This window comes from Peromyscus californicus, unplaced genomic scaffold, assembly GCF_007827085.1.
Source record: "Peromyscus californicus insignis strain IS unplaced genomic scaffold, ASM782708v3 Scaffold_7__1_contigs__length_154581171, whole genome shotgun sequence".
In the NCBI taxonomy this organism is placed as follows: Eukaryota; Metazoa; Chordata; class Mammalia; order Rodentia; family Cricetidae; genus Peromyscus; species Peromyscus californicus.
Genome location: NW_026294595.1, coordinates 87,892,372 through 87,916,348, shown reverse-complemented (window position 1 = coordinate 87,916,348; position 23,977 = coordinate 87,892,372). Strand labels below are relative to the sequence as shown.

The 23,977-nt window shown below is 40.8% G+C and overlaps 1 protein-coding gene across 8 annotated transcripts in view; it reads right to left on the bottom strand.

The window, feature by feature from the left end:
* Fmn1 (formin 1) overlaps window positions 1-23,977 on the bottom strand; it is a 380,313-nt gene that overhangs the window by 60,402 nt on the left and 295,934 nt on the right. For all 8 annotated transcript variants that reach the window (XM_052723123.1, XM_052723128.1, XM_052723124.1 and 5 more), the window contains one exon: window positions 21,338-21,430. In XM_052723123.1, coding sequence (XP_052579083.1) covers window positions 21,338-21,430 — 93 coding nt within the window. The remainder of the gene's footprint in view (window positions 1-21,337; window positions 21,431-23,977) is intronic.

Genomic DNA, 23,977 nt, shown 5'->3' with positions numbered 1-23,977 from the left:
TACTGAGAAGAGAGGACTGTACGAAAGGAGGCAGACAGAACAGAATAGGAGAGAAAAGAATTAAAGGCAGGAGAGGAGAGAAACAACATCCCAAGGAAGCTTGAAACTGGTGCCTGGAGGAGGAGCCAAGACAAGGCAGCATTAGCAGCTTGACTGATAACCGTCAGGGCTGCAGGACGGGGGGTGGGGGTGGGGGTGGGGGGGGTGGGGGGGGGGCTTGAGTTCTGAGGAGACAGGGCCAGCTAGGGAGACCCCTCCACAAAGCCTTTGGGTACTGTGAATGGAAGAAAAAACACCACCCAGGCTGAGATGTTTGGGTGACAGGAATGACAGGGGCCCTGGGCTTACAAGTCTCTACACTGCAGGCCCATTCTTCCCCTGGCCTTCAGTCAGCAGCCACAATATCCAAGGCCACTTTAAGTGACAAACAAAACAAAGTCCTTTTAACTAGATGACCACCTCGATTAACATTTGGCTAATTAAGGGAAGATATCACATATACATTTTTACATTTTTTTTGGTTCTACTTCCAGCTCAGTAAGACTTGGTTTAGTGATGAAAAAAAAATCAAGACAACAGATTCTGAATTATTGTTTTTCCAAATGCATCGAGTAGCAGTGGCTGCTGTTGCCAAAACTGCTTTGAACAATAGGATTTTGACACGGAGACTGAAATCTAAACAGCATGAAGAAATCTCGAAAGCTGAGCCATCCCCATTATCTCATGCTTTCGAGACTACAGTCCAAAAAATGAGTGATGAGTCTCCATTTGTGCAAGCAGAACAGTGGTCTAAGGCCCAAGAGAGACACTGATTGCCCATCTGCTTGTTTATACAGCCCAGAGATGGTGACTGGACAAACAGCTCATTTCCCTTGAAATTGGACCAAACTGGGGTGTGTATAGTGGGTGAGGGGTGCTGTCATATGTGACGGGAGGAAAGAGAAGACCTCTCATGGGAAAGAGCCTTGAGATCAAAGCCGTGGGTCAGCAAGCCAAGCGAAGATTGGTGCACGCAGCTGGCCTCCCACAAAGGCTTGATTCCGACCACTTTCTGCATCCTATTCTCTCACTCCACCCACCCTGGCACTCAGGCACAGAGCTGGACCTCCACTCCTCAAGGCCAGGACATGTTGAGATATTTAGATGAATGAATCAAATAGAGAGTGTCAACACCAAGCCGGCCTCCAGTTTCTGGCAGCTAGACTGATTCTGCTCCAGTGTATTCCCTGACCATTTTAGACTTCTGTGGCAGCTTATCATTTGCCACACTGTATAACAGCTTACATTTTGCTTTCTCTTTGTCCCCTAAACAAGACAGTGGCCTACCTGAGGACAAGGACTTACAGCTCTTCAAACTCCACAGCAGAGATCTTTACAAGTGAAGGGCCACCATCCCATGCTTATGGTGAGTGGTGATCAGGAACTTGTAACCTTGCTCCTCTTTTTCTACTTGCCAGCATGAGGAAGTGCACTCCCCCCGCCCCCCCCCCCCCCCCCCCCCCCCCCCGCCCCCGAATCAGTCTGTGGAAATCAGCAATGGCTGGTACCAGAGACTCTGGCCTCTAAATTAGGGTTGGGAGAATTATCTCAAAACTCTGTTCTTCTAGTAGTATTATCTGTAAAGCCAGCTTGGATGGCTGAGGCAGGAGGATCATAAATGCAAGACCCGCCTGGACTACACAGCAAGAACCTTTGTTTGTCACAAACAAGCCCTGCTCTCCGAAGGGGAAAATATCTATTTTGACTCAAAATGATTAAGCTTAACAATACTTATCTACCCATTGCCACAGATGATGGGTTAATGCACAACAATACAGTCATGGAACAGTGTGACATATGAACAAAGCAGGTCCTTGATAATTTGCTTCTAATTATTCAGAACACATTGTAGGCATACTATAGACTACTTAATGGTACAGAGAGCTATATAGGTAAGGCAACAAAATCTAATTTCAGATTTTTATCTCTAAGCACCTAGAGAGACACATAGAAGTATAATAAGCAACATTGTGGAAACTGTAACATTGACCAGTCCCCTCAGGGAAGAAGATCACAGCCCTGGAATGTGGAGTTGGGTTGGTGAGCCTGAGGTCCACTTACAAATCTCAGCATCCCCACTCTTCTCAGCTTGCTGCCTGTAACTTCTATGTTCTAAGCTCCAGCCCACCCATGGTGAGTATGCTGTGGGAGGATCTGGCAGTGAGGGGATAGGAGGAAAGGCAAGAGAGTAATATCTGTTCTCGCCAGATCACTATGAGAACAGTGGGGTTACTTGGTATGAGCTACTTAATGATAGTACCAAGGACTTAACAGCATGGTTGAAGCCACTAATCTCTACACAACTCAGCGGCACACCACTGGCTTAATCCATTTTTCTTCCAGACAAGGGAGCTGTGTGGGTGACATTTTAGGTCATGTGTGAAAAGATACCATCTTGGGGGCTGGTTATTTCAGTAAGTTCCAAGATACTATCATTGTTTGGTGGTGGAGGGGGGGGTGGGGGGGATATAGAGTGGTCCTTAAGAGGACAAGTATGGTTAGGCCACCTATGTAGGGGATATACAAAACCAAAACATGCCTGGAGTGTTCCAGTCACAGAGAGATAAGAGCAACTGTACACAGAGAAATGTTGGACAAAAGGAATACTCAAAAGGAGCCTGGAGCTGATTAAGTCCAAATCGCATGTGAAGTAGTTACCCAAAGAAAGAAAGGTGACTCAGCACGGCTGTCTCTCGTCACCGGAAGGTAGACACAGAGAGCAGAGTCACACAACATAAAAGTTTCCCGTTACACGAAACTTGCTCAGAGAGGAACGCAGGATGCGATCATAAAACAACCGGTGGTCATATATCAGTTTATGTAGCCATTGGCTTTCTTCAGTCCTTTAATTATTGTTCTAGATAGTTTGGTTGGGATCCCACCGCCATCTCCTGGCAGTTCACTGCTCTTTGGTTTATAATATCACAGCCTGGAGGAAACAACAAAGGCCACATTTGCTAGCTTGTTCCCATTTAGGTGTTTCTTGGATGCCGTCCATTCAATACTTTTGAGAAATAAATGTAACACACAGATATATGGTATTTTAATATCGGAGTGTATGTAAGTGTGATCCTGGAGGAGAGGTTCCGCAAGGGAATATATTCATCATTTTAAATTAAGACAGATGCTGTGTCAAATTGACACACCTGGAACATGCAATCACAATTCATTAACTTTAATATAAATTCCAGATCCTGGTTTCTTATCTATATTTTCAGGAACAGTAAATTGGCATATAAACTAAAAATTGAAATTTTTTTTTCCAACATGGATTTAAAAGTGACTCTTAGCTTACTCTACACATTCTGCTGGCTTCATTCCAATCAGAGAGAACTTTTGAGAGCTTGTGTGCAGCAGCACAATTGGCTGGAATTATTTTTTGATATCCTACAGCTTATAGAAAAACGTTATCTATAAGACTCACAGAAAAAAACAAATATAAGTACAAAGGACACATTCAGATCCCACATGATCATAATTTCCTGCTATGTCTACAAAAGTGTTCCTGAGTCTGTCTCTAAATATCCTCTACCCTTTGAAGGGAAAAAAAACCCTCTCAACTCTATGGATTTATATTTCAGTTCAACCATGTCAATTACTGGTGATTTCTGCCTTTCTAGCATGGAAGGTAGCTTGGTCCTCAGCTCTGTCAGAGTGGCCATCACTAATTGGCCATGCAGGGACCACAGAGACTACAGTCCTCAAAGGAGGCACAAGAATGTATGAATGAACTGAGCTGGGAATTTTGTTGAAGGCAAGAGTGGGGGAAACAGAGAAGCTTCCAATTTTGTTCCTTAAAGCTTAGTAATATCCTAGCTATTATCTTCTTAATTTTTGGTAAATTACAATTAAAATATAAAATATAAAATATCCAAGTTCAGAACTTAAATTGTGAAGCATTTGCATGTGTAGCTTTAACTTGTTTGTTTTGTCTCTCATGTCTGTGCTTGGAGAGGTAACTCTGGGCTTCTCTCCTCCCTCTGCACGCTTTATCCCTCCCTCGCCATCTTCCAGACATTGAATTATATTAAAATAGGAATTTTACACAGTTGTAGGAAAGGGCCTACAAGAGCTGTTTAAGGCCATTTGTCCCTGGGAAAGGAAGGGAAGGAGTGTTTATTACATCAAGTGCAGGAAGTAGAGACCTCTCGGAGGACTGATGTCCTAGGATTCCAACTGTGTCTCAGACAGTGTCTCAGAAGTGGGATAGAAACTTTGGCATATGGGACTTAAAGTCCCTGCAAATACATTCTGGCTGATGGTGATGATTCTTATGTGCAAAAATAGTCACAAACATGTGAGTCACTTTGTAGCACTGGGTGTGTGAAGCTAAGATTTATGAGCTATGTGTTTACCCCATGTAGAAACACAGAGAAACAAAGAGTTTCCTTCAGAGTGAGGAGAATGATAAAGTACCATACCCTGGAAACACCATCTTTTCTGAAGAAGTTCCAAGGACCAGAAGAACACACTTACATTTTATTATTTATTTGAACCTTGAGACACTATCCCTTTCCCAAGGTGATTACAAACAGCATCCTTTGTAAACCCAGGTGAACAAAGCACAAGTCAGAACCTACAGGTTGACGGTCCAGCCATCAAGAGATGGCAATCCAAGGAATGGCCTGTTCATTGTGGTAACTTCCTCCACGTTGGCCACCTTCACTGCATGCCTGTTGACTTCTGATGAGACAGCGTCTCTTGCTTCAGAATGTTGAAAATGTGTTGGCTTCTTTGACCAAAAGTATATAATGTCTTATTTCTATTATTTAAAAGAGGTTGGCTGTTTTTGTTTCCTACCCCAAATGAAAGCTAATTGCTTTGGGAAAAGTCAGAAACCACTATCCTGGGAAAGAAAGCCCAAAGCAACGTGATGTGCTTTCTTAGAATCCCAGAGATACCCATCTAACCTCAAACATCCTATCCAACTCAGGCCAGATCCACATATGTGTATGAAAAAACCACTTTTGAAAGATTCAAATTCATAGACCTGCTGCAATAACCAGCCACCCGAGTCTTGTCAAGCCACGCAACTGAGTAAGAGGAACTAATGTTATTTTGAGCTACTAAATTCTGAAGCAGTAGACAATAACGCAACAAGTAACTGAAGCATACACTGCGGACCTGCTGTCACAGGCTAGGGTCACAATCTCCTCTGGTAAGTGTAAGTTCCTGAGGCAAAACCTGGGTGTCCAGTGCTCAGAACACAATAAGAGCTAAACGAATATTTAGTCAGCAGTTTGACCAGTTTTTTCTGTGTTCATAAGACACAGAAAAGTCTCATGGTCAATACAGTATCACAGATGAAACTAAATTCTTAGCAATGTAAGTAAAGCTCAAAGGAACACAAAGGCAGGACTGGGGGGGTGGGGGGTGGGGTTATGTCACACACCATACCAGAGAGCCGACATGCTTTAGGTGACTCCACAGTTGCAAGGACCATATATATATATATATATGGTTGGTGTTATTATCTCTATCCTTGGGTTGAAGGAAGCCAGCCTGTTTTCCAAGTCAGAAAGTTAAGAAGGGATTTGAACTCAGGTTTGTATAACTCTAAAGCCACTCTTCTTTTCATTATAGTGTCCCAGAAACAAGAAAACAATCTGACAAGAGATCTAAAACCCAGCCACTGAATATTACCCAGGGCTGTCTACCGCCATTAATTGATGTCCACATGCTGGAACCCATTTCACTGCTGGTCCTCAGACTAATCGCAATCAGTGTCATAGTCGTGAGTTCAAACCAGGAAGCAATGCCAGAGGAAGCTTAAGATGAAGACAGCAGATAATGATGCATATATTATGCTAGCAACTGGGCTCACTTCTAGAATTGTGAAACTCAAGGGAAGAGGTTCAGGGGAGAATCATGCCCCACTAGGAAGAAGAGCCATTTCAAATAGATGTTCAGTGGCTTTCCACATGATTTACTTGAACATATTAGAGCCCTCTTGAACTATTATAGCACAATTACGCCACATTTCATTATTTCAGCAAGGAAATGGGATGGTGTGATAAGCTCAGTAGGCACATGGTTTCATTATTTCAATGAATAATTCAAATGTCAACAAGTGGGTGGATGCTGGGGTAAGAGGGGTAGTTGGACACAGCGAAGATCCTGGTGTCTGTTTTCCAGGTCTCCACCTCAAAAGGGTGAGCTGTAGAGGTCTGCCTGGCAGGTCAAGAATCTAAGCACTCAAGTGTGGCTAAAACTATGAAGGGATGCGCACTGGCTGGGCTTACTCCCTACAGCGAGACAACTGTTTATCTCTATTTAAAATAGGTCTTATCTACTCAAATATACATTTTTAATTTTCAGAAGCAAATGAAAGTGTTTGCACAAGCCACCCACACAGATATATTTGCTCTGAACTCAAAGGGTTCATAAAAAAGGATTAGGAATGACATGGTCACATTGTCTACCCTTTTCTTACAATCTTTTAAAGTTAGTTTTTCAAAAAAAAAGAAAAAGCAAATTCTCATCATTCTCCAGTCTGCTAGAAAGCAGAGCTTGGGTGCTGAAACTGTTAGCACTTACCAAGGATAACTGAAGTTGTTAATTCTCCTCTTACTTACTGTCATCTTCCATCCCATTAGCTGTGGAGAAGAGGTACTCACACTGCATCTCAAGAATTGAGTGTTTGCAGTCCAAACTAGGGGCCACTAGATGGCGATGTTGTGGATTTTGGCAGCCACAGTGTGTGATCGATCCATAAGGCATGGTGCCTTCGATGGAATTATGCGTATTTTTTCTGTCACTGAGAAGTGACCGCAGCAATTACAATTACATTTTAAGATAAAACATTTTTTAATAGCTAAAGATACAGCCTTGTAGAAAAACCCTTTGCCAGCTTGTACCTTTACCTGACTTTTATACTATATTTATGATGATGTACAAATGTTAACAAAATGGAAGCTTCCTGTCCTAGATAAATCCAATCACACACATCCCTCTGTCTAGAGTTTGAGCAAGACAAACAGATAAACACGACTTCTTTCTAGTAGTGAAGACAGTCCTATGTAATTACCTAATTACCTTTGGATATTTGTGCCATCACTCAAGATACTACTGGGTGAGTAAACCTGTGATTGACTTTCAGAGCGCTATTCTGGGCCATCTGAAAGGACTGTGAGAAATGACTGAGAATGTAAGAGTGAGGCTGGCGGATACATACAACACCATGCTCTGCACTGAATGCTTCATCAGTGTTGGTCTCTTATTAGCGTTCCCAAGGTCCTTCTAAAGCAAAATGAGCTCAGAGAAGAAACAATTTGAGAGAATAAAGTGACCATTACAGAGTTATACATTACCTACAAAAATCATGTATTGTATGATACCTATTCTCAAAATAGCTTGCAAATACTATAGAGGTGTCAAATTCTTCCATCATTAAAAAAAAAAAGACAATAGCTAAGTACAAGAGGAACCATGTGATAACTGCAAGAAATGACCAATTAAAACCTTCCTGAAATGGAACTAGAAAGCAGCACATTGAGTGAAGGAACCCAGACCCAGAAAGACAAATGCTACCTGTTCTCTCATCTGTGGTTCTTAGTTACAAATCTTCAGATGTGAGTATACGTGTATATACACCCTGGAGTAACAACAGAAACCACCAGAGTTAAATGGGGCCATGGGTGAGGCCTAGAGAGTGGACCAATGGGATACAGGTGATGTGAAGTGGGAAATGGGAAAAAAAATGAGGAGGGGGGCTTTATCTGGGGCAGGAGAAGGAAGGTCATTACAGGAGAGGGAGGATGTTTGATAAAGCCTCAAGGACTCAAGTTATTTTCTGTTTACCTAAAATTATATATAAATGTGCATGCTTCTCTCTGTGTGTGTGTGTGTGTGCGCATGTGTGTGTGTGTGTGTGTGTGTGTGTGTGTGTATGTGTGTGTGTGTGTGTAATCAAGTTATTACACTTGGGCTGCCAATGTTCCCCATAAGAGCCATAGACTAATAAAAACCCTCGTACCTGGCATGAAAAATCTTCACTCAAGTTGTTGGTCAGGGTAATCCAAGTGACTTCCAAACAATATAGGTTATGGCTGTTGCTCTTGGTTGCCTCTCAGAGACTGGAAATTTTAGACTTGGGAGATAGAAGGACTTGGGAGATCCAAGCCATATCTAACCTGAAAGCCTCCTCCCTGAGAACTAGCTTTCACAGTTCCAGAAGCTGCCGAGGGAAGAGAGCAATCAGTAGTCCTGTCCATCTCTGAGGCCTGCGAACCACAACAATGACCAACATGGCAATAGTTCCCTAAAGGGACAACAGTGGCATTCTGTTATCTTGGTGGTAACCAGCAGCTGTCTAATTAAGGTCTATGGTGATATTTTATTTGTGCTGAAATGTGATTTTATTTGTATGTTAATAAATAAAAGTGCCTGGGAGTCAGAGCTAATAGCAAGCCATAGCAGAAGTCTGGCAGTGGTAGCACACGCCCTTAATCCCGGTCACATGACAGGCAGAACTCTGTGTGTTCAAGGACACCACCAGCATGGAGGCACACGCCTTTAATCTCAATACCAACCATAGAGACCTGGAGGTCTGTATAGACAGGCAGTGATAAGGAGGTCATGTGGTTGGGTTTACAACAAATGAGAAGGCAGAACAGAAAGTCAATAAAAAGACAGACACACAATAAGTAGGACTCTTTCTGAGGGGAAGGATGGCAGCGGCAACAGGTGGTAAGAAGGCGGTTTTAGTCTCAGCTCTTAGCTACTGCTCTCTGACCTCTTGGGCTTTTAACTCTGCATTTGACTCTGTGTTTCTTATTTAATAAGACCATTGCATCTACAAAGGTCAATTCAACAGGGGGGAAATTTTTATGCCTGGTACTAGAATACTAGCCAACTACTCAGAGCTAGTAAGGTCATGGATTTTAGAAGAAAACTTACTACTGTCACTTTACTAGACAGCATAATTCCTAACTGCATTATAATATTTACCCTTATTCCCATAGTTAATTGTAGCTTTCATCCCACATCAAAAACAAACGTATATACAAACAAACAAACAAACAAACAAAAAACTTCTTTTTGCAGCAGATGGAGACCTCAGAAAACCACAATTGGTCATAATGCAGAGATCAACTGCCCAGCTCCAATGGGTAGATCTACAACACAACTCCTGTACTTTAGGTTCAGGGAACATGGTGGAAGAGAAAGTGTAGAGATTGTAAGAGCCAGAAGACCAAAACGTTTGCAGTGAGATGGTGTCTCCTAGGCATGTCAGGGAAGCTACATTCATGATAGCACAGCAATATGGCTGCCTAAACTAGACCTGACAAATGATAATAGCAATAGATATACTAATGCAGAGGTGGGGATTTCATAGGATTCCATCCATAAAAAAGGAACTATAACAACTAATGATTGCTAAGAGAGAGGGGGAATTGGTTGTCAGGGATGAGTGCTCTAACTGGTTACATAATACAAACTGCCAGCCCTGAAATCACATACACATAAGCAATACTAAACTGACTGACTAAATAAACAGGTTGATTTGTGCATTTATGTTTAAATACACACACACACACACACACACACACACACACACACACACACACACATATACATGTGTAACAATAATAACCAGGAAAAAGAGGCCATCAATTTGAGGAGTAAAGGGCACATGGGAGGGGTTGGAGGGAAATCAAAAAAATTTTTTAATTGTGAATAAAAAATCTGAAACAAAAAACAAATAAACAAAGCAAAAGTAAAACCTCCTCATAGTTGTTGAGAATCCAAAGAGGAAGTGGTGGCTGGGCCAACAATTACTTGGTGTGATTTATCAGAAAAACAACTATTATGCAAGATGTAGAACTCAACATTGATCCCACAAAATGCTTAAATATTCATCACCCTGTCCCCCTTTTTAGAATACTATTGATACATAGTTGCTACTGTTGGAATGACAGACAAATGGGGTTCTTTATTGGGAACTTTCCAGAAAGTGGTCTCCAAGACTAAGCTATTATCCTATGTTACAGCAAGTCTGCTGTTCTGATTTTTTTCTATTTCATTTGGTGAGATATAAAATGTTTCTTTCACCCGCCTTGGCACAAAGGGAAATGAGTTATTAGTATGGCAGAGAAGAAGATTGCGGATGAGGTCATGCTGATGTTAAGTGAGTTACCAAACCCCTTAGACTCAGTTTCCTTGGTAGACAATGAGAGATGACAAAATCAGTCTTGAGGGATTGCTGCAATGTTTGAATGAAGCAACACGCTTCAACTGTTAAGTCACCCAGCACTACTTCAACTCCACACCAAAAGCTAAAGTCCTTTTCACCGGGGTTACCAGGGGAAGAGAGTACGTTCCAAACCTAACATTTGCTTCATTAAGGTCTTATGGTTTACATGGTGACTTCATGTGTGCACTATCTCAATTTAGTCTTCATTGTGACACTGTATAGTAAAGTGAAAATTGCATTTTTCAGAGGTATTTATACATCTGAGCTGAGACTCAGGACATGAAGTGATAAAGCCAGTGTTCAGTACAAGGTCTTCTAACATGAAGTATAGTGATACCTCCACTTCGTTCAGAACTTAAAACACATACATTTTCTAGTGCCTACAGTTAAAGATTCTGTATTGTGAACCTTGGTCTCATGCCTCTCACATAAAAATGCAAAGCTGAAGTATATATGTATGTAGATGCATTATTTTCAAAAGGAGTAACTTCATTAACAAAGTTTTAACTCAAAAGTGTTTATACTCTCAGGACAGCAAAAGTAAGTTAGAAGATCATAGTTCAATATAATGACAACAACTTCAGAAGCTACTAAAACACTTGAATTCCCCCATGAGGAGAGGAAAGGAAGGCACACTCAATCCTTCCACTGTGAGCTAGATCTTAGTAATCCTTGAATGCTTACATGACTCAAGGCCTTGCTCAAGTTTGTAAAAATGAATTTACATTTTAGTCCTTGTTCCAGTAAAGCAATGAAAGAGTCCAGTCTCACATGCTCGAGGGGAGGGGACATGAGTATATGTGACTTTGTGTGTGTGTCTAAATGTCTGTGTTTTCACAGAACATTTAAAAAGGGTTAACAAGATTTACTTACGTCTCTCCAAACTACCACCAGCCACTGTCTCTCATTTGGGTGAAATTCTGAGAAACTGCTTAAAATCAGAGGCTAAAGACTACCTTTCAATACTTAGAGATAAGAAGCCAGGCACAATCCCTATTATAGAGGTAGGAGCAGGAGGATCAGGAGTTCAAGGTGATCCCTGGCTACACAGTCACTTGGCACAGAGGCTAGCCTATGCTACAATGGGACTGTTTAAAAAAATAACAACACAGAGTTAGAGGGTTTTTTTTTCCTTTCCATCTCCTTCCTTCCTTCCTTCCTTCCTTCCTTCCTTCCTTCCTTCCTTCCTTCCTTTCTCTTCCTCCTCTCCCTTTTTTAGATAAGGTCTCATTACATAGCCCTAGCGGATCTGGAACTTACTAGGTAGACCAGGCTGGCCTCAAACTCACAGAGATCTGTTTACTTCTGCCTCCCAAGTACTGGGATTAAAGGCTGTACCACCATGCTCAGCAAATTAGAACTTTTGAAGGTTGAAAAGCAAACACCTACTTAGTATGTCAGATTCTGACAATAGTCTTAAGACATAAAATAATTGGTATTTGGTCTTATCCTGTGGTTAGGCATGGAGGATACTGCATGCTAGGGTAGTTTAAGATACAGATTCCTTATCTTGTCCTGGGATGAACATATAGATAACAGAGTCTCTCTGTACCAGAAAGCTAAGGGAGCAGCTTGAAATAGAGAACCAGATTTTAGTAATAGGGAAGAAAAGATAAGAGGTAAAATACTATGATGATTAGTAATGATTGTCAACTTGGCAGGATCTAGACTCACTGAAGAGACAAACCTCTGGGCATGCCTATGAGGGATTATCCAGATTAGTTTAATGAGGTGGGAAGACCTGCCCTGAATATAGATAGACCTTATCATCCCCATGCCAGTGCCAGCATGGTACATCTTCCTTCAAGATGCACAAAGTCAACTTCAGTAGGTGCTGCTATTGATACGAACTCCAAATGGACTGTAACAAAAGCAATGTGTTAGAGTGACATCATTCTACAGAGCCACAATAGTCTACTATCAAACTTTCATAATTTTGCTGATCTAATGGATAGAAAATAAAATTCCAGTGTCATTTACCTTACACGTCTTCTGTCTTAAAAGTGGAACCTTTTCCTATGTTTTATGAGCAGTTTCTACAACTCACCCAATCACGTGCTTTTTCTTCATTGATCAATGACTGGGAACTCTTGTGGTAAAAGCTACAAATTCTGGGTTATGACAGGTTATTATTATTATTATTATTATTATTATTATTGTAAGGAGGTATACATTACTTAGTGTTTTGTTAAGCTCTTTAAAATGAAGAGTGGATATTGAATTTTATAATATGCTTTTTTACCAATCCTAAGCAATGATCATGTGAATTTTCCCATTGGATCCATTGATAGAGATAGACAACTATACTTTGATTTTTCCAGTATCTAATTATCTTCATATTCTGGGAATAATTTCTATTTGGTCATGTATGGAATAATCCTTTACACTGTGTGAATAAATGTCACTGTGGTTGGGTTAATTAAATAAGCTGACTGGCCAATACCTGGACAGGTAGAGGTTAGACAGGACTGATAGCATGAAAAAAGAGAGCACAGAGAAAAAGAAGAGGAGTCTTGGGAGTTGTGAGGAGATGGAGAGGAAGCAGGAGATGAACTTGCCATGCTGAGAAAAGGTACTGAGCCACGTGGCAGAATGTAGATAAGAAATATGGATTAATTTAAAATATAAAAGTTAGCTAGTAACAAACTGAGCTGTTGGCCAAGCATTTATAATTTATAATAAGTCTCTGTGTGGTTATTTGGGAACTGGCTGGAGGGACAGAAAAGTCCACCTATAGCCATGGACTAGTAGTTTTATAGAATATTATAACTATGGTGAAGTTTGTCTATAGACGTCTTTAATTTTTTCAGATATATGAGTACTATAAATATCCTTAAAGAATTTAGACATTTTTTTTCTTTTTGCAATTGATTATTGAGGAAAAAGTAAAAAAGAAAACTAGAGTTACTGAGAGTCAAGTGGCTGCCTGGCTTTTACACAGTGAATTAAAGATATCAAGGTGAGAAGGAGGTAATATAAGGTATGAGGAGGAGGGAGGAGGAGAAAGAAAGAGGGAGGAGAAGGCTAAGGAGGAGGAAGAAGAAGAGAGGGAGGAAGACAAGAGGGAAACAGGAGGAAAGAATTTTCTTGCAGGGGTAAATATGAGCTCACTGAATAATTTACACATGCACATGAGGGGGGCATGTGAAGAGCCGTCAGAGAACAACTCTGGGACTCTCTTCTTTCTTGTCACACCTTGTGGGATCTTGGGACAGAAGTCAGGCTGTGTGCAAGCCCCTCTACTTGCTGGGCCATCTAATGGGCTCAAAAATACACATCACTAAATAAGTAGATCCAAACCAAGCTTTTCAGACAAGCCTCTACTACAGTAACCTTTTCCACCTTCCGGAGACTTGCATCACAAGCTCAGTTCTGTTGATGCCATCTGAAGCCAGCACCTTTGTGAGTTGTATGGAGATTCACCAGTATACATCCTGGCCCAGGAGTGACAGAGTGCGCCAGCCATACTTCTTTCCTCCACAAGCTGTGTGAAGACTCCTTTTCCTTTCAAGGCCACACTGCACATGACTGGCTCTTTTCCACAACCACCAAAACTGTGACTCAGTTTCACTTCTATGGCCTTGAGGTTGAAATGGAGAGGCTGCTTGTCGTCTGCTGTTGTTCTGTTTAGAGGTTTGATTATGGCCCTTGTCAATGTTATCTGACTTGAATTTATTGTATGCATATATCCAACAAAAGTATTTTTATATGGAGGAGGCCTAAACAGCACAATGGATTTAGGCTGAAAATATCACTTTCTAGATTCTACCACAATTCTCTAATTCTGAAAGGATTTAAGCAGGAAAGCCACAGAGGAAAAATAAAAACCCTCTAGGGACTTCACCCCATTCAGGGTGTTTGTTCAGAAATTCAACAGACAGTGATAAATGTTTATCATAGGTCAGGATAAGACTGTATTACAGGTCCAGAGAAAGGAAAAGTGAATAGGGTCAGACAGCCATCATCTCAGCTATTGTAGAATACTTAGCTGTTTGGACACTGTAACTGCCTGCACTCAATGTGGGAAACCAGTTACTGCTTTTTGTTTTATTTTTAGCTCGGTAAAATTATTGCAGTTTTGCATTATTATACAGAAAAGTTGTACATTAATAGGAGTATTCTCTTAGCTGGTCAAACTACCACAGAGAAAGCAGGGCCAGGGTTGCTCATTCAGAGTCAGGTTGAAATTTATCACCATTCATGGGCAACAGAACATGAGATAAGGCCAAGTGTGGGAGAGTGCTGTATTAGGGCCAGTTTTAGTTACAGCCTTCCCTGCTGAAGCTATAAACACAAATGGCCAATTTAACAACAATGAGAGACCACCTATAAGATCTAGACCTAGGGTCTAATCAGTTGCTCTGTGGCTTCTTTCAATTACAGGATCCCTGCTATGTTTATGAGGACTTTTAATGTGAGCATCATGGTTTTGAAGGCCATATCATTATTGGCCATGTTTGATCTGAGGGTGGGAAAGCATGGGCTCAAACAAAACAAACAAATGCCTGCACACAGTTACTTAGGACGGCACTGTAAATTGGCATCCACAAGAGCCTACTGTGGAAGAGAAGGGAAAAGGTTCAGACACCACAGGGATCGAAACCCAGAAAGCTGGTGCTATTAAAAGTTCTGTTTGGCTCAGGAAATGAAAATTAGTTGAGAGTAAGTACCATGGCTTTGTCAACACTATTTCAGGGTGTTCTGAGAACGGAAGGATGATCAAGACAAACACATCATCTCATTCCAGTGTGGTAACAGGATATGATTTACAAATGGAAAATTAGGCCAGCACGATTGTTACAAAAACTGAATCGCTGCTTATATTCAAATAATTCTACTCATGTATCAACTGAGTCACAATGCATGTGACTTCTCAGGCTTTAAAAAAAACCAAATCACCTAATTGCTTAAGATTTTGTGAGTAAAAAGACCCCTAATGAAAAAGTAGCCGTCTTGCTAAATGCTCTGCACAGGCTCTTGTCATGGCATCCTTTCTCAGTTCTGCTTCCAATATGACCCTCTACTCAGTTTTCTGACACTTGGAGGAATCTTTTTATTCTCCATTTTTCCTTTGGACTGTCACATGCATCCCTATGCCTTAAACTGCTACCTTTGTGGATGGCTTGTAGCCACAGGCAGCTACGGATATACATGAGTAGGGCCCAACAACAAACTTGTAAACTTCTTAAAACATTATAATTTTTCTCAATTTCTTTTTGTAACTCGGTCACAGATTTTTTTTTGAGCATGAACTTTGTAGACGATTAGCATCATGTTGCAGTGTCACGAAGCTCTCTCTCACAAACCCAGTACCTCTACCTGTGTGCCACACATGCATATCAAAGGTATCATGTCCAGAGTTTATTTTACGGTCTTCCTTGTAAGTATCCAGCCAGTTATCTGGGCAAGAAAGGGAGTTACCTTTTCCTCGTGTTTTGCTTTATTTTTGCATTGCACCTAACAGAGCTTATTTATACAATCCTTCCTTATTTCCTTCCTTCCTTCCCTCCCTCCCTCTCTCCCTTCTTTCCTTCCTTCCTTCCTTCTTTCCTTTCACAACCATTATTTGAACTCAGGTCTTTGCAAGTCTCTTTCTCCTTCAACTCCCTTTATATTATTGATAGTTAAAATACATTTCCTCACAACAAAAGAAAAAGTGGCCTCCCATCACTCCCCCACCAAGCAAGATACATAGCCCAGCATGCACTTGTCATTCCTGTACACAGTATTTTCCATTATTGTCTGTTGTGTATAATACAAAACTCAGGTTCTTCATCGAGTCCTCAAGCAATTCTCTTCTCTTTACAGGTCTTGAAATCTTTACATAAACCCTATGATCTGGTCACCCCAAGTCTCATCCATTTCCCAAACACACCACATCTTTATCGTTATGAGAGTTGCAGTGTTTCCTCTGCATGGAATACCTTTCCTAACCTGTCTGAGAAGAATTCTTCTGAAGAGCAGGGTGGTGGTCGTTGTTAGAGGGTTGCCAGAGGAAGAAACGAAAAGAAGAGCTGTTTTCCACATGATCCAGACCATACGGACTCTTAGCAAGCATCTGAGATTGTTGCCTCTCTCAGCAGCAACACCTCGGAACTTTCTGAAAAAGTCTTAACAAAAAGTATGTCCTTTCTTAAATCTCATCCCCCAAAGTATTGGGCATTCCTCCTCTCTGATCCTAACGTCCAGTTTTATCATCATATTGTACCAATTGCAAGTCTGATGGAGATTTCACAGTTCAGCATTTCTGACCCCGCGGTATATCACATGATCTACACATAAGGCTTCGTTAAGAGCAATCTTTCCCTTACAAGCCCATGTATTAGTGTTGTTACTTATGAGAATGTGAAATCAGATAAATATTATACTTAAATTGCATGAAAATTGCCATAAAATGTGATTATCCAAGGTCAATAATGCATATTTGTGGTGGGCAGAGAATTTTATGTTTTCTATTAATCAGAGAAACAGCTTTAAAAAACACTTTTTAAAAAGTAGCTGGCAGCAATGGCACACATCTTTAATCCCAGCACTCGGGAGGCATAGGCAGGTGGATCTTGAGTTTGAGGCTAGCCTGCTCTACAAAGTGAATTCCAGGACAGCCAGAGCTGTTACACAGAAAAACCCTGTCTTAAAAAACAAACAAACAAACAAAAAAGTAGTACTGTCTTCTCTCCATGTTCCCATCCAAGATACTGCCTAACCACAGTCCATGGACAATGGAGCCAAGTGAAACTGAAACCAAATAAAACTTTTTTTTCTTACAAAGAAACTACTCTTTAGTGACCTATTAGTAATCAAGAGATATTCCATTTGTGTGTCCAGCAAATAAACAAAGCTATACAGCCTCTAAACCATATTAAGCTAACATTCTGCATCATGTAGCTCTCAGTTATATACTGCTGAACTACAAAACCATGACCTTATGTGGTACTGTGCCACATCGTCACCCGAGTGGCCTTAGCTGGCAGCCAGACATAGAGCCAATGAGGGTACAGGGTGAGTCTGTAAAACTCTACACTGTGACGATGATGCTGACAAGGCAGAGGAGTAACAGGGGGGGACAGGGAAGAAGAAGATGGAGGAAGATGGGAGCCATAGCTCTAAAGTAACACCTTCCAACAGAAATGTGATGTGAGCCACAAACAGAATTTTAAGTTGTCTGATAGTTACACTTAAAAAGTAGAATAAAAAGATTCATACTAAGGCTATATTTCACTTATGTTACTTAATGGAATGAAGATACAATCACTTTACAATGCAATCAATATTAGGAAAACAGAAACAAAGGATTTTCCACAGTTTCTATTGCTCTGTCACTGGACTTAGCCATATTGGAGTTGCCCAACAGCAACACATGGCCAGTGTCTGCTGTATCAGACAGTGCAAGTCCAAGTTGTCTTTATAAACCCAGCTAAATAATAAGGTAATAATAATGTGCTACTTCCAGAGTGGACTTTTCACCCCATCATGTTGGGAACATTTAAAATTACCACAATATTCTTAAGTTTGCAAAAAAATAGAGTATAATATTCCCTTCAAACTCTTTTTGTGTCTTGTTTTGGATAATTTTTTTGAAACATGATTTGAGACAATTCCTGGTATCCTTTTCACCTTCCCTTCATTCTGTTGGCTAAAAAAAGGGCTGGCTATAGCCCATCTTTGTCTAATAAGAAAGTCCTTGGTACAGGATCTAAGAATATAAATTTTAGGATTATTAGTATCTTACATATGGCAGTTTCTGAATACATAACTTTGACTATACATTAAAAAGTGAACTAAAGTTTACAATGGTAATCTTCAATTTGGAATCCACAATGGCACTATCTGGAGAGGGATAACTATTCTGTTGCCTGGCCCCACCTAAAGCTCCCATGGCCAGAGAAGCTGGTGGTGGATCTAGAGTTTGCTTTGGGTATTGAGACTTAGAAAAGTGGGCTACCTCTTCTGAAGTTGTTGGCCAATATGGTTTCATGGACCCACAAGAATTACAGGCTACTGCAAACACTCTTAGTTACCTCCAGAACTTGATGATAAGACCAATCTAGTACTTGCCTGGAAGTTTTATCCATACCAGCTAGCTTTCATAGTGTAGGTAGGTGCCATCCACAATGCTGGGGATTATCATCAGTTTTATCATCAAGATTAATCATCAATTTTACCCAGTTATGAACCTTGCAATCTACAATAAGCACTGGCCTGACAAGATATGAGTGCAATAGTAGCACAAATGCTATGGGAGTAATCAACCACTTTCTGATTGTATCTAAGGTGTGCTCCACGGAATGGAAACGATGTCTGGCACTGTTAACTATACATGGCTAGATAGGTTATAGGCTCTGAGGGAGAACCCAACACTATTATTCTATATATAGACATAATATTAAAATGACTCCTAGTTACTTTTGCTATCCACAGATCATAGCATCCATTAACCATCATCAGAGAAGCTTCCTCTAGTCGATGGTGATTAATACAGAGATAAGTGACTGCCCCTAAAGGAGATGTACATATTACATCCCTACCCCCAAGACTTGAGGATATTTGAGGCAGAGAGGGTAGAAATATTCTAAGAGCACAGAAGTGGTGGATAACTTTAAAGAAATTGTTTTCTACATACAACAGGGCAGTTGTATATATAAACTCATATAGATGGTAACAGCAAGCATAAGGCTTGTGTAAGCGCAAGCCAGAAAAAAATCCCAGCATGGGAGTTGGGGTGGGCATGAAGTCCCATTGATAGCTGAGAAGCTAATGGCATTTAATAGCTACTGGGAGAGAAAGAGTCCATTTTCCTTAATGGTGTGACCTGGAAGGGCAGAACCCACTCCCAACTATAGTTAGCCAACACAAACTAAATCCAATGGACTTTTTTAAAAAGGGAAGAAGATACAAAAGTTAAAGAGGTAGCAAAGTGAGGATGGAGAGAACGGATCTGGGTGGAGTTGGGGGGCAGGGTCAATATGATCAAAATGTAGTTGGAAGTTTTCCTGTGTCCCGCCCCACCCAGTCCACAGCTGCTCAGACCCAAATAAACACACAGAGGCTTATATTAATTATGAACTGCTTGGCCATTAGCTTTGGCTTATTACTGACTAGCTCTTACACTTAAATTAACACATAATTCTTATGTATGTTTAGCCATGTGGCTTGGTACCTTTTCTCAGTTCTGCCTTGTCATCTTGCTTCGTCTGTGTCTGACTGGAGACTCCTGACTCAGTCCTCCTCTTCTCAGAATTCTCCTTGTCTGCTTATCCCAACTATACTTCCTGCCTGGCTACTGGCAAATCAGCATTTTATTTATCAACCAATAAGAGCAACACACATTCACAGCATACAGAACGACATTACACAGCATCAAAATACTCAAATTTTTTAAATTCTAGACCACTACTTTAGGTCTTGCTTCCTTGAGCAGAGAAACGTAGGAAATTTCCAAAGTATGACAGGTTTTCAAGGTTTTAACCTACTCATATCTATCTTTTTTCAACAAAATAATAGAATTCTCAATGTATCAAGATACTGACTCTTTTAAAGAAAGACTTTAAGGCCATTAAGATATGCAGGCAGAAAAAAACTCCAATATATACATGTTAGAATTTTCCAGATAAAGAATAATAGGAATTTTAAAAAGTATAGGATCTAGGCCATATGTACCTCATTTCAAGTTCATTTTACATATGTAAAAAGAAAGTCTTATGAATTAAGGGTAGCAAATAGAAGTATCTTCTGGTTATGAAAGCATCTACAGGTTATATATGTATAGTATAACCATAAAGCAACACATTTACCTTGAGGAGTCACATTAAAAAACCTACCTAGTCAATGCACACAGAACAAAACATTTGAATTGTTGTTTGTTCTCAAGATGGTATTGAGCCTGATCCATTACTCCCATCGAGAATGAGGGGAAGATCAACTCTGACTTCTGCATTCACAAAAACAAGACTTTGCCACAGAGGAAAGAGCAGTGATGTCTGCACAGAGGGAGCAGCTGGGATGGAGTTCCTGTGACTCATGGGCTGAGAATTTCTCTGCTAATTTCCAAGGTGGTTTGGCCATACTTTGTCAATTGACCCAACTTAGCAGCCTTTTGTTGATGGTATGGTATCATGTGGCCTTATTCAGTAATAGAAACAGCATGTTAAAATTTCCCCAACAGTGCCCGCATGCATTTCCCCTGACTTTCTAGTAAAGAAGAAAGCTCTCTCCCAAAACTCCGCACTTACTTTTCTTTCAAATCTTAAACTGAATTCAGGAAATTAAAATAGGAAATATGTAAAAGCATTATATTTTCATGTTCACTAACCCTGATCAATAAAACGCTTCCCAGTTCTACCAAAAATATGGAGGAAGGTACAGAATCTGCAAAGGTTTCTAAGTAAGTGCTGGGTCTCCTGGGTATCCCAAAGAGCCAATGGGTGCCAAGTAGTCAGATGATGACATTCACTGAGCCCCAGTTTGCCTCTCTGTAAAGGAATGGAAAATATAATACAACGAACAACAACAAACTTCAAGTTTCCAAGTTGCCATCCTCATGAGGCCAGGAATATAATTCTCACCAACCTGTCAGGGCTGACGACAAATCTGAGCTGGGGAACTACATAAGCCTTTCACGCCCACATTGTGGTCAGTTAACATCTACCAAAGACACCTGTGCTGTAAGCCTTGCATGTCCACACTGTGGTCAGTTAACATTTACCAAGGACACCTGTTCTGTAAGCTTGCACAAACATACTGTGGTCAGTTAACATCTACCAAAGACACCTGTGCTGTAAGCCTTGCACCTACACACTGTGGTCAGTTAGCATGTACCAAGGACACTTGTGCTCCAGAAGAGATAGAGAGGTTTGCCTTCAAAATATTTCAAAAGCAGGAATGACAATGAATGATTGAAAAGTATGAAATGGTCTTAGAAGGTGACATAAAGGCTACAGGGCAACTCCATCTACATTGGGGATGGAACCACCATTGGAAGACGGACCATAGACCCAGTCGTGTTGTCTATGGTCAGTCAGCGACTGGGTGTTAATGGGAGCCACAGAGAGAGTGCTGTCAAGGAGGTTCCCAAGTCCATGATGTGCAGCTGAGAAAGCCTCCTACCTTTCTGGAAGAAGTCCTCCAACTTGTCCTTGAAAGGCTGCAGATACTCCTTTGGGGACTCCTTGCACACCAACTTCATCTGTTGCTCACTTGCTGCAAAGAGAAGTATAGATTAGACCTAATCAAAAATACTTGCTGAGATCCTGCTTGGGCACAGTGTTCTGTTATCAGTTGTACAGACTGCATGAAAATCACAGTTTAACCAAACTCCATGGGAAAAATAGCACATTCTTTACCTCTCTTTGGGAACAGGGATATGTGCAGCATTCAGTTTTCCTCTTAGCCATTCACAAAATGATCTATGACCTGTACCAGGTAAAGTATTCTGCTTTTTGTTCCTCATAGTAGAGAATGTACTTAAGGAGTGATTCCAGGGAAGAAAGGTCACAGGCCCTCTTCAGATTCATAGACTGAAAATGATTTTGCTGAAGTTTCCACAAATCCAATTGCCTCGAATTATCAAGTTAAAGAATCCTCATGGCCATGGATACTCCAGTCCAGTTTAGGAAGTACTGTATCTGGTCTTCACACCTCTCACTTAAAACAAACAAAGGTCATTTTCAAGATGAAAGTTATGAGAGTCAGCTTAAGTCCTGCCACAGTAAACAGGACAGAAAACGCTGGACCCTGACTGGAAATTGCTAGTTCATCTCTCCTCACCAAAACAACAAGCTCAGAGTAGAAAATCATTAACAGCCGAGCTTACCTAGTGACCCACAGATGTGGGGCACTTGCAAAGCTTTAAAATAAGCAGGATACAAAATGTAGAATAAATGCGCATGGAGGTTTTGTTGGAGAAATAGACAAATAGAAGTAGCAGGTAATGGGTAAGACTGAACCCCTCTCCCTGATTGCTTGACCAATGAGGAAAAGGAGGGAGGGACCTGAGTTCAGGGTGATAAATACTATTCTCAGAAAGCAACCATTTTGCTGGGTTGGAGTCCTCAAGATCATAAAATAATCTGCCTCACTTTTCACTCGTCTGAGTCTCCAGTATTCATTATGGAGTGAGGGTCCTTTGTCCTCATACCACTCATCTAACGCTTCACTAACCCATGAAATAATTTCACTTGATTTGCTTCAGACAGGACACCCAGAATTTACAACAAATTACTATTTTGATAATCAGGTTGCCTTGAACCAGAACACTCTGATTTGGTTACATATGAACCATAAGAATCAAGGGCTTGCTGTCTCCAGGAGTGGTTAACTCAGGCAAAAGATGTCTGCTGTGTTTTCAATATGCTTTTCGCCAGTGGATTCACCTATTGGTCATGGCTAGAAATTACTGAGAGACCCTTGTCTAAGACACCAACTTAAACCTTGGATTTTTTATCATAAGCAAATCATGCTCCTTAATTAAAATAAAATAGAGAAACACTTAGCTGTATAGTGTACACCTGCAATCCAAGAGCTTGGGAGGCAGAGGCAGGTGGAACTTGTGTGTAGGGGTAGACTAAGCTACATAGAGTGCTCCAGTCTAGCCTGGAACCATATGAAACCCTGTCTCAAGAGGGGTGTGTGTGTGTGTGTGTGTGTGTGTAGAGAAACATATACTTTATATCTTGGAAGAATGTATAACAAGAAGACAAGGCAAATTGAAAGTAAGTGATTGGGGAAGAAACTTTATTTACATCAGGAACATTCTAAGCAGCCATTTGGTGTTTGTTTGTTTGTTTGTTTTAATAAGCAAACACCTCAGTATTCTCTGCAAGTAGTCACCTGACATCTTTTCTTTTTGGGATAGTCTTGCCTTGAACTCAGGTTGAGTCTCTCAAGTGCTGATACTGCAGGAGGGCGGTACCACACTTGGACTGACACTTTCCAGTGGCAGTACTGGCACCCAGATTTCTAGACTTGTCAACTATGCTGGGAGACTAGAAGATGGTGCTAGGGGTGGAAGCATGATTTGAAGCCATCTTGTGTGTTTTCTAAGTGCATTTTCAGGGTTCCAAGCCTTCATTGTAGGACAGAGTTACTAGATCACAGTAGAGGAGTATCGTGCTTCAGGCTTCTACCAACATTGCTGCTTTTGAAGAATTTTGGCTAGAGCTTAAATAGACTATCTACTGCTCTTCCGACAACTATCCCAGAGCTAGCTGGGAAATGTGCCCATTGGTATGCAGACATTGACTGCTTTCTTTCTTTCTTTTTTTTTTTTTAAACAACCAAGGTGAAAAATACAAATCCTATGTTGGAAGATACAGAGAACAGTTTAATTAAAGTCAGCCAAACTATTTCAAACATTTGTTTCTGGGACCAGTGAGATGGCTTAGTGGCACTTGCCCCCAAGCCTGTTGCCCTGAGTTTGATACCTGTGCTCACATGGTAGAAAGATAGAATCAACTTCTGAAAGTTGTTCTTTGCCCTCTGCCTGTGCTCACAGAACAAATAAACATGTAAGATGTAAAAACAAACAAACATACATACATATTTGAACATCTTCAGCTTTCTTTGAAAGCAGTTTTGGTCTTCTCTCTAAAAAGTACTCTATAACTTCTCTATCATCAAATTTCTCTTTCCTGTTTTCCAAGTAGACAAACAATTTGGACAATGGCAAACACACCTCCTGATGTCACTATTCTCTTGCTGAAACAGTGAAACAGAAGTGCTTTGAGCTTGAGTGATGAGAGAAGACAA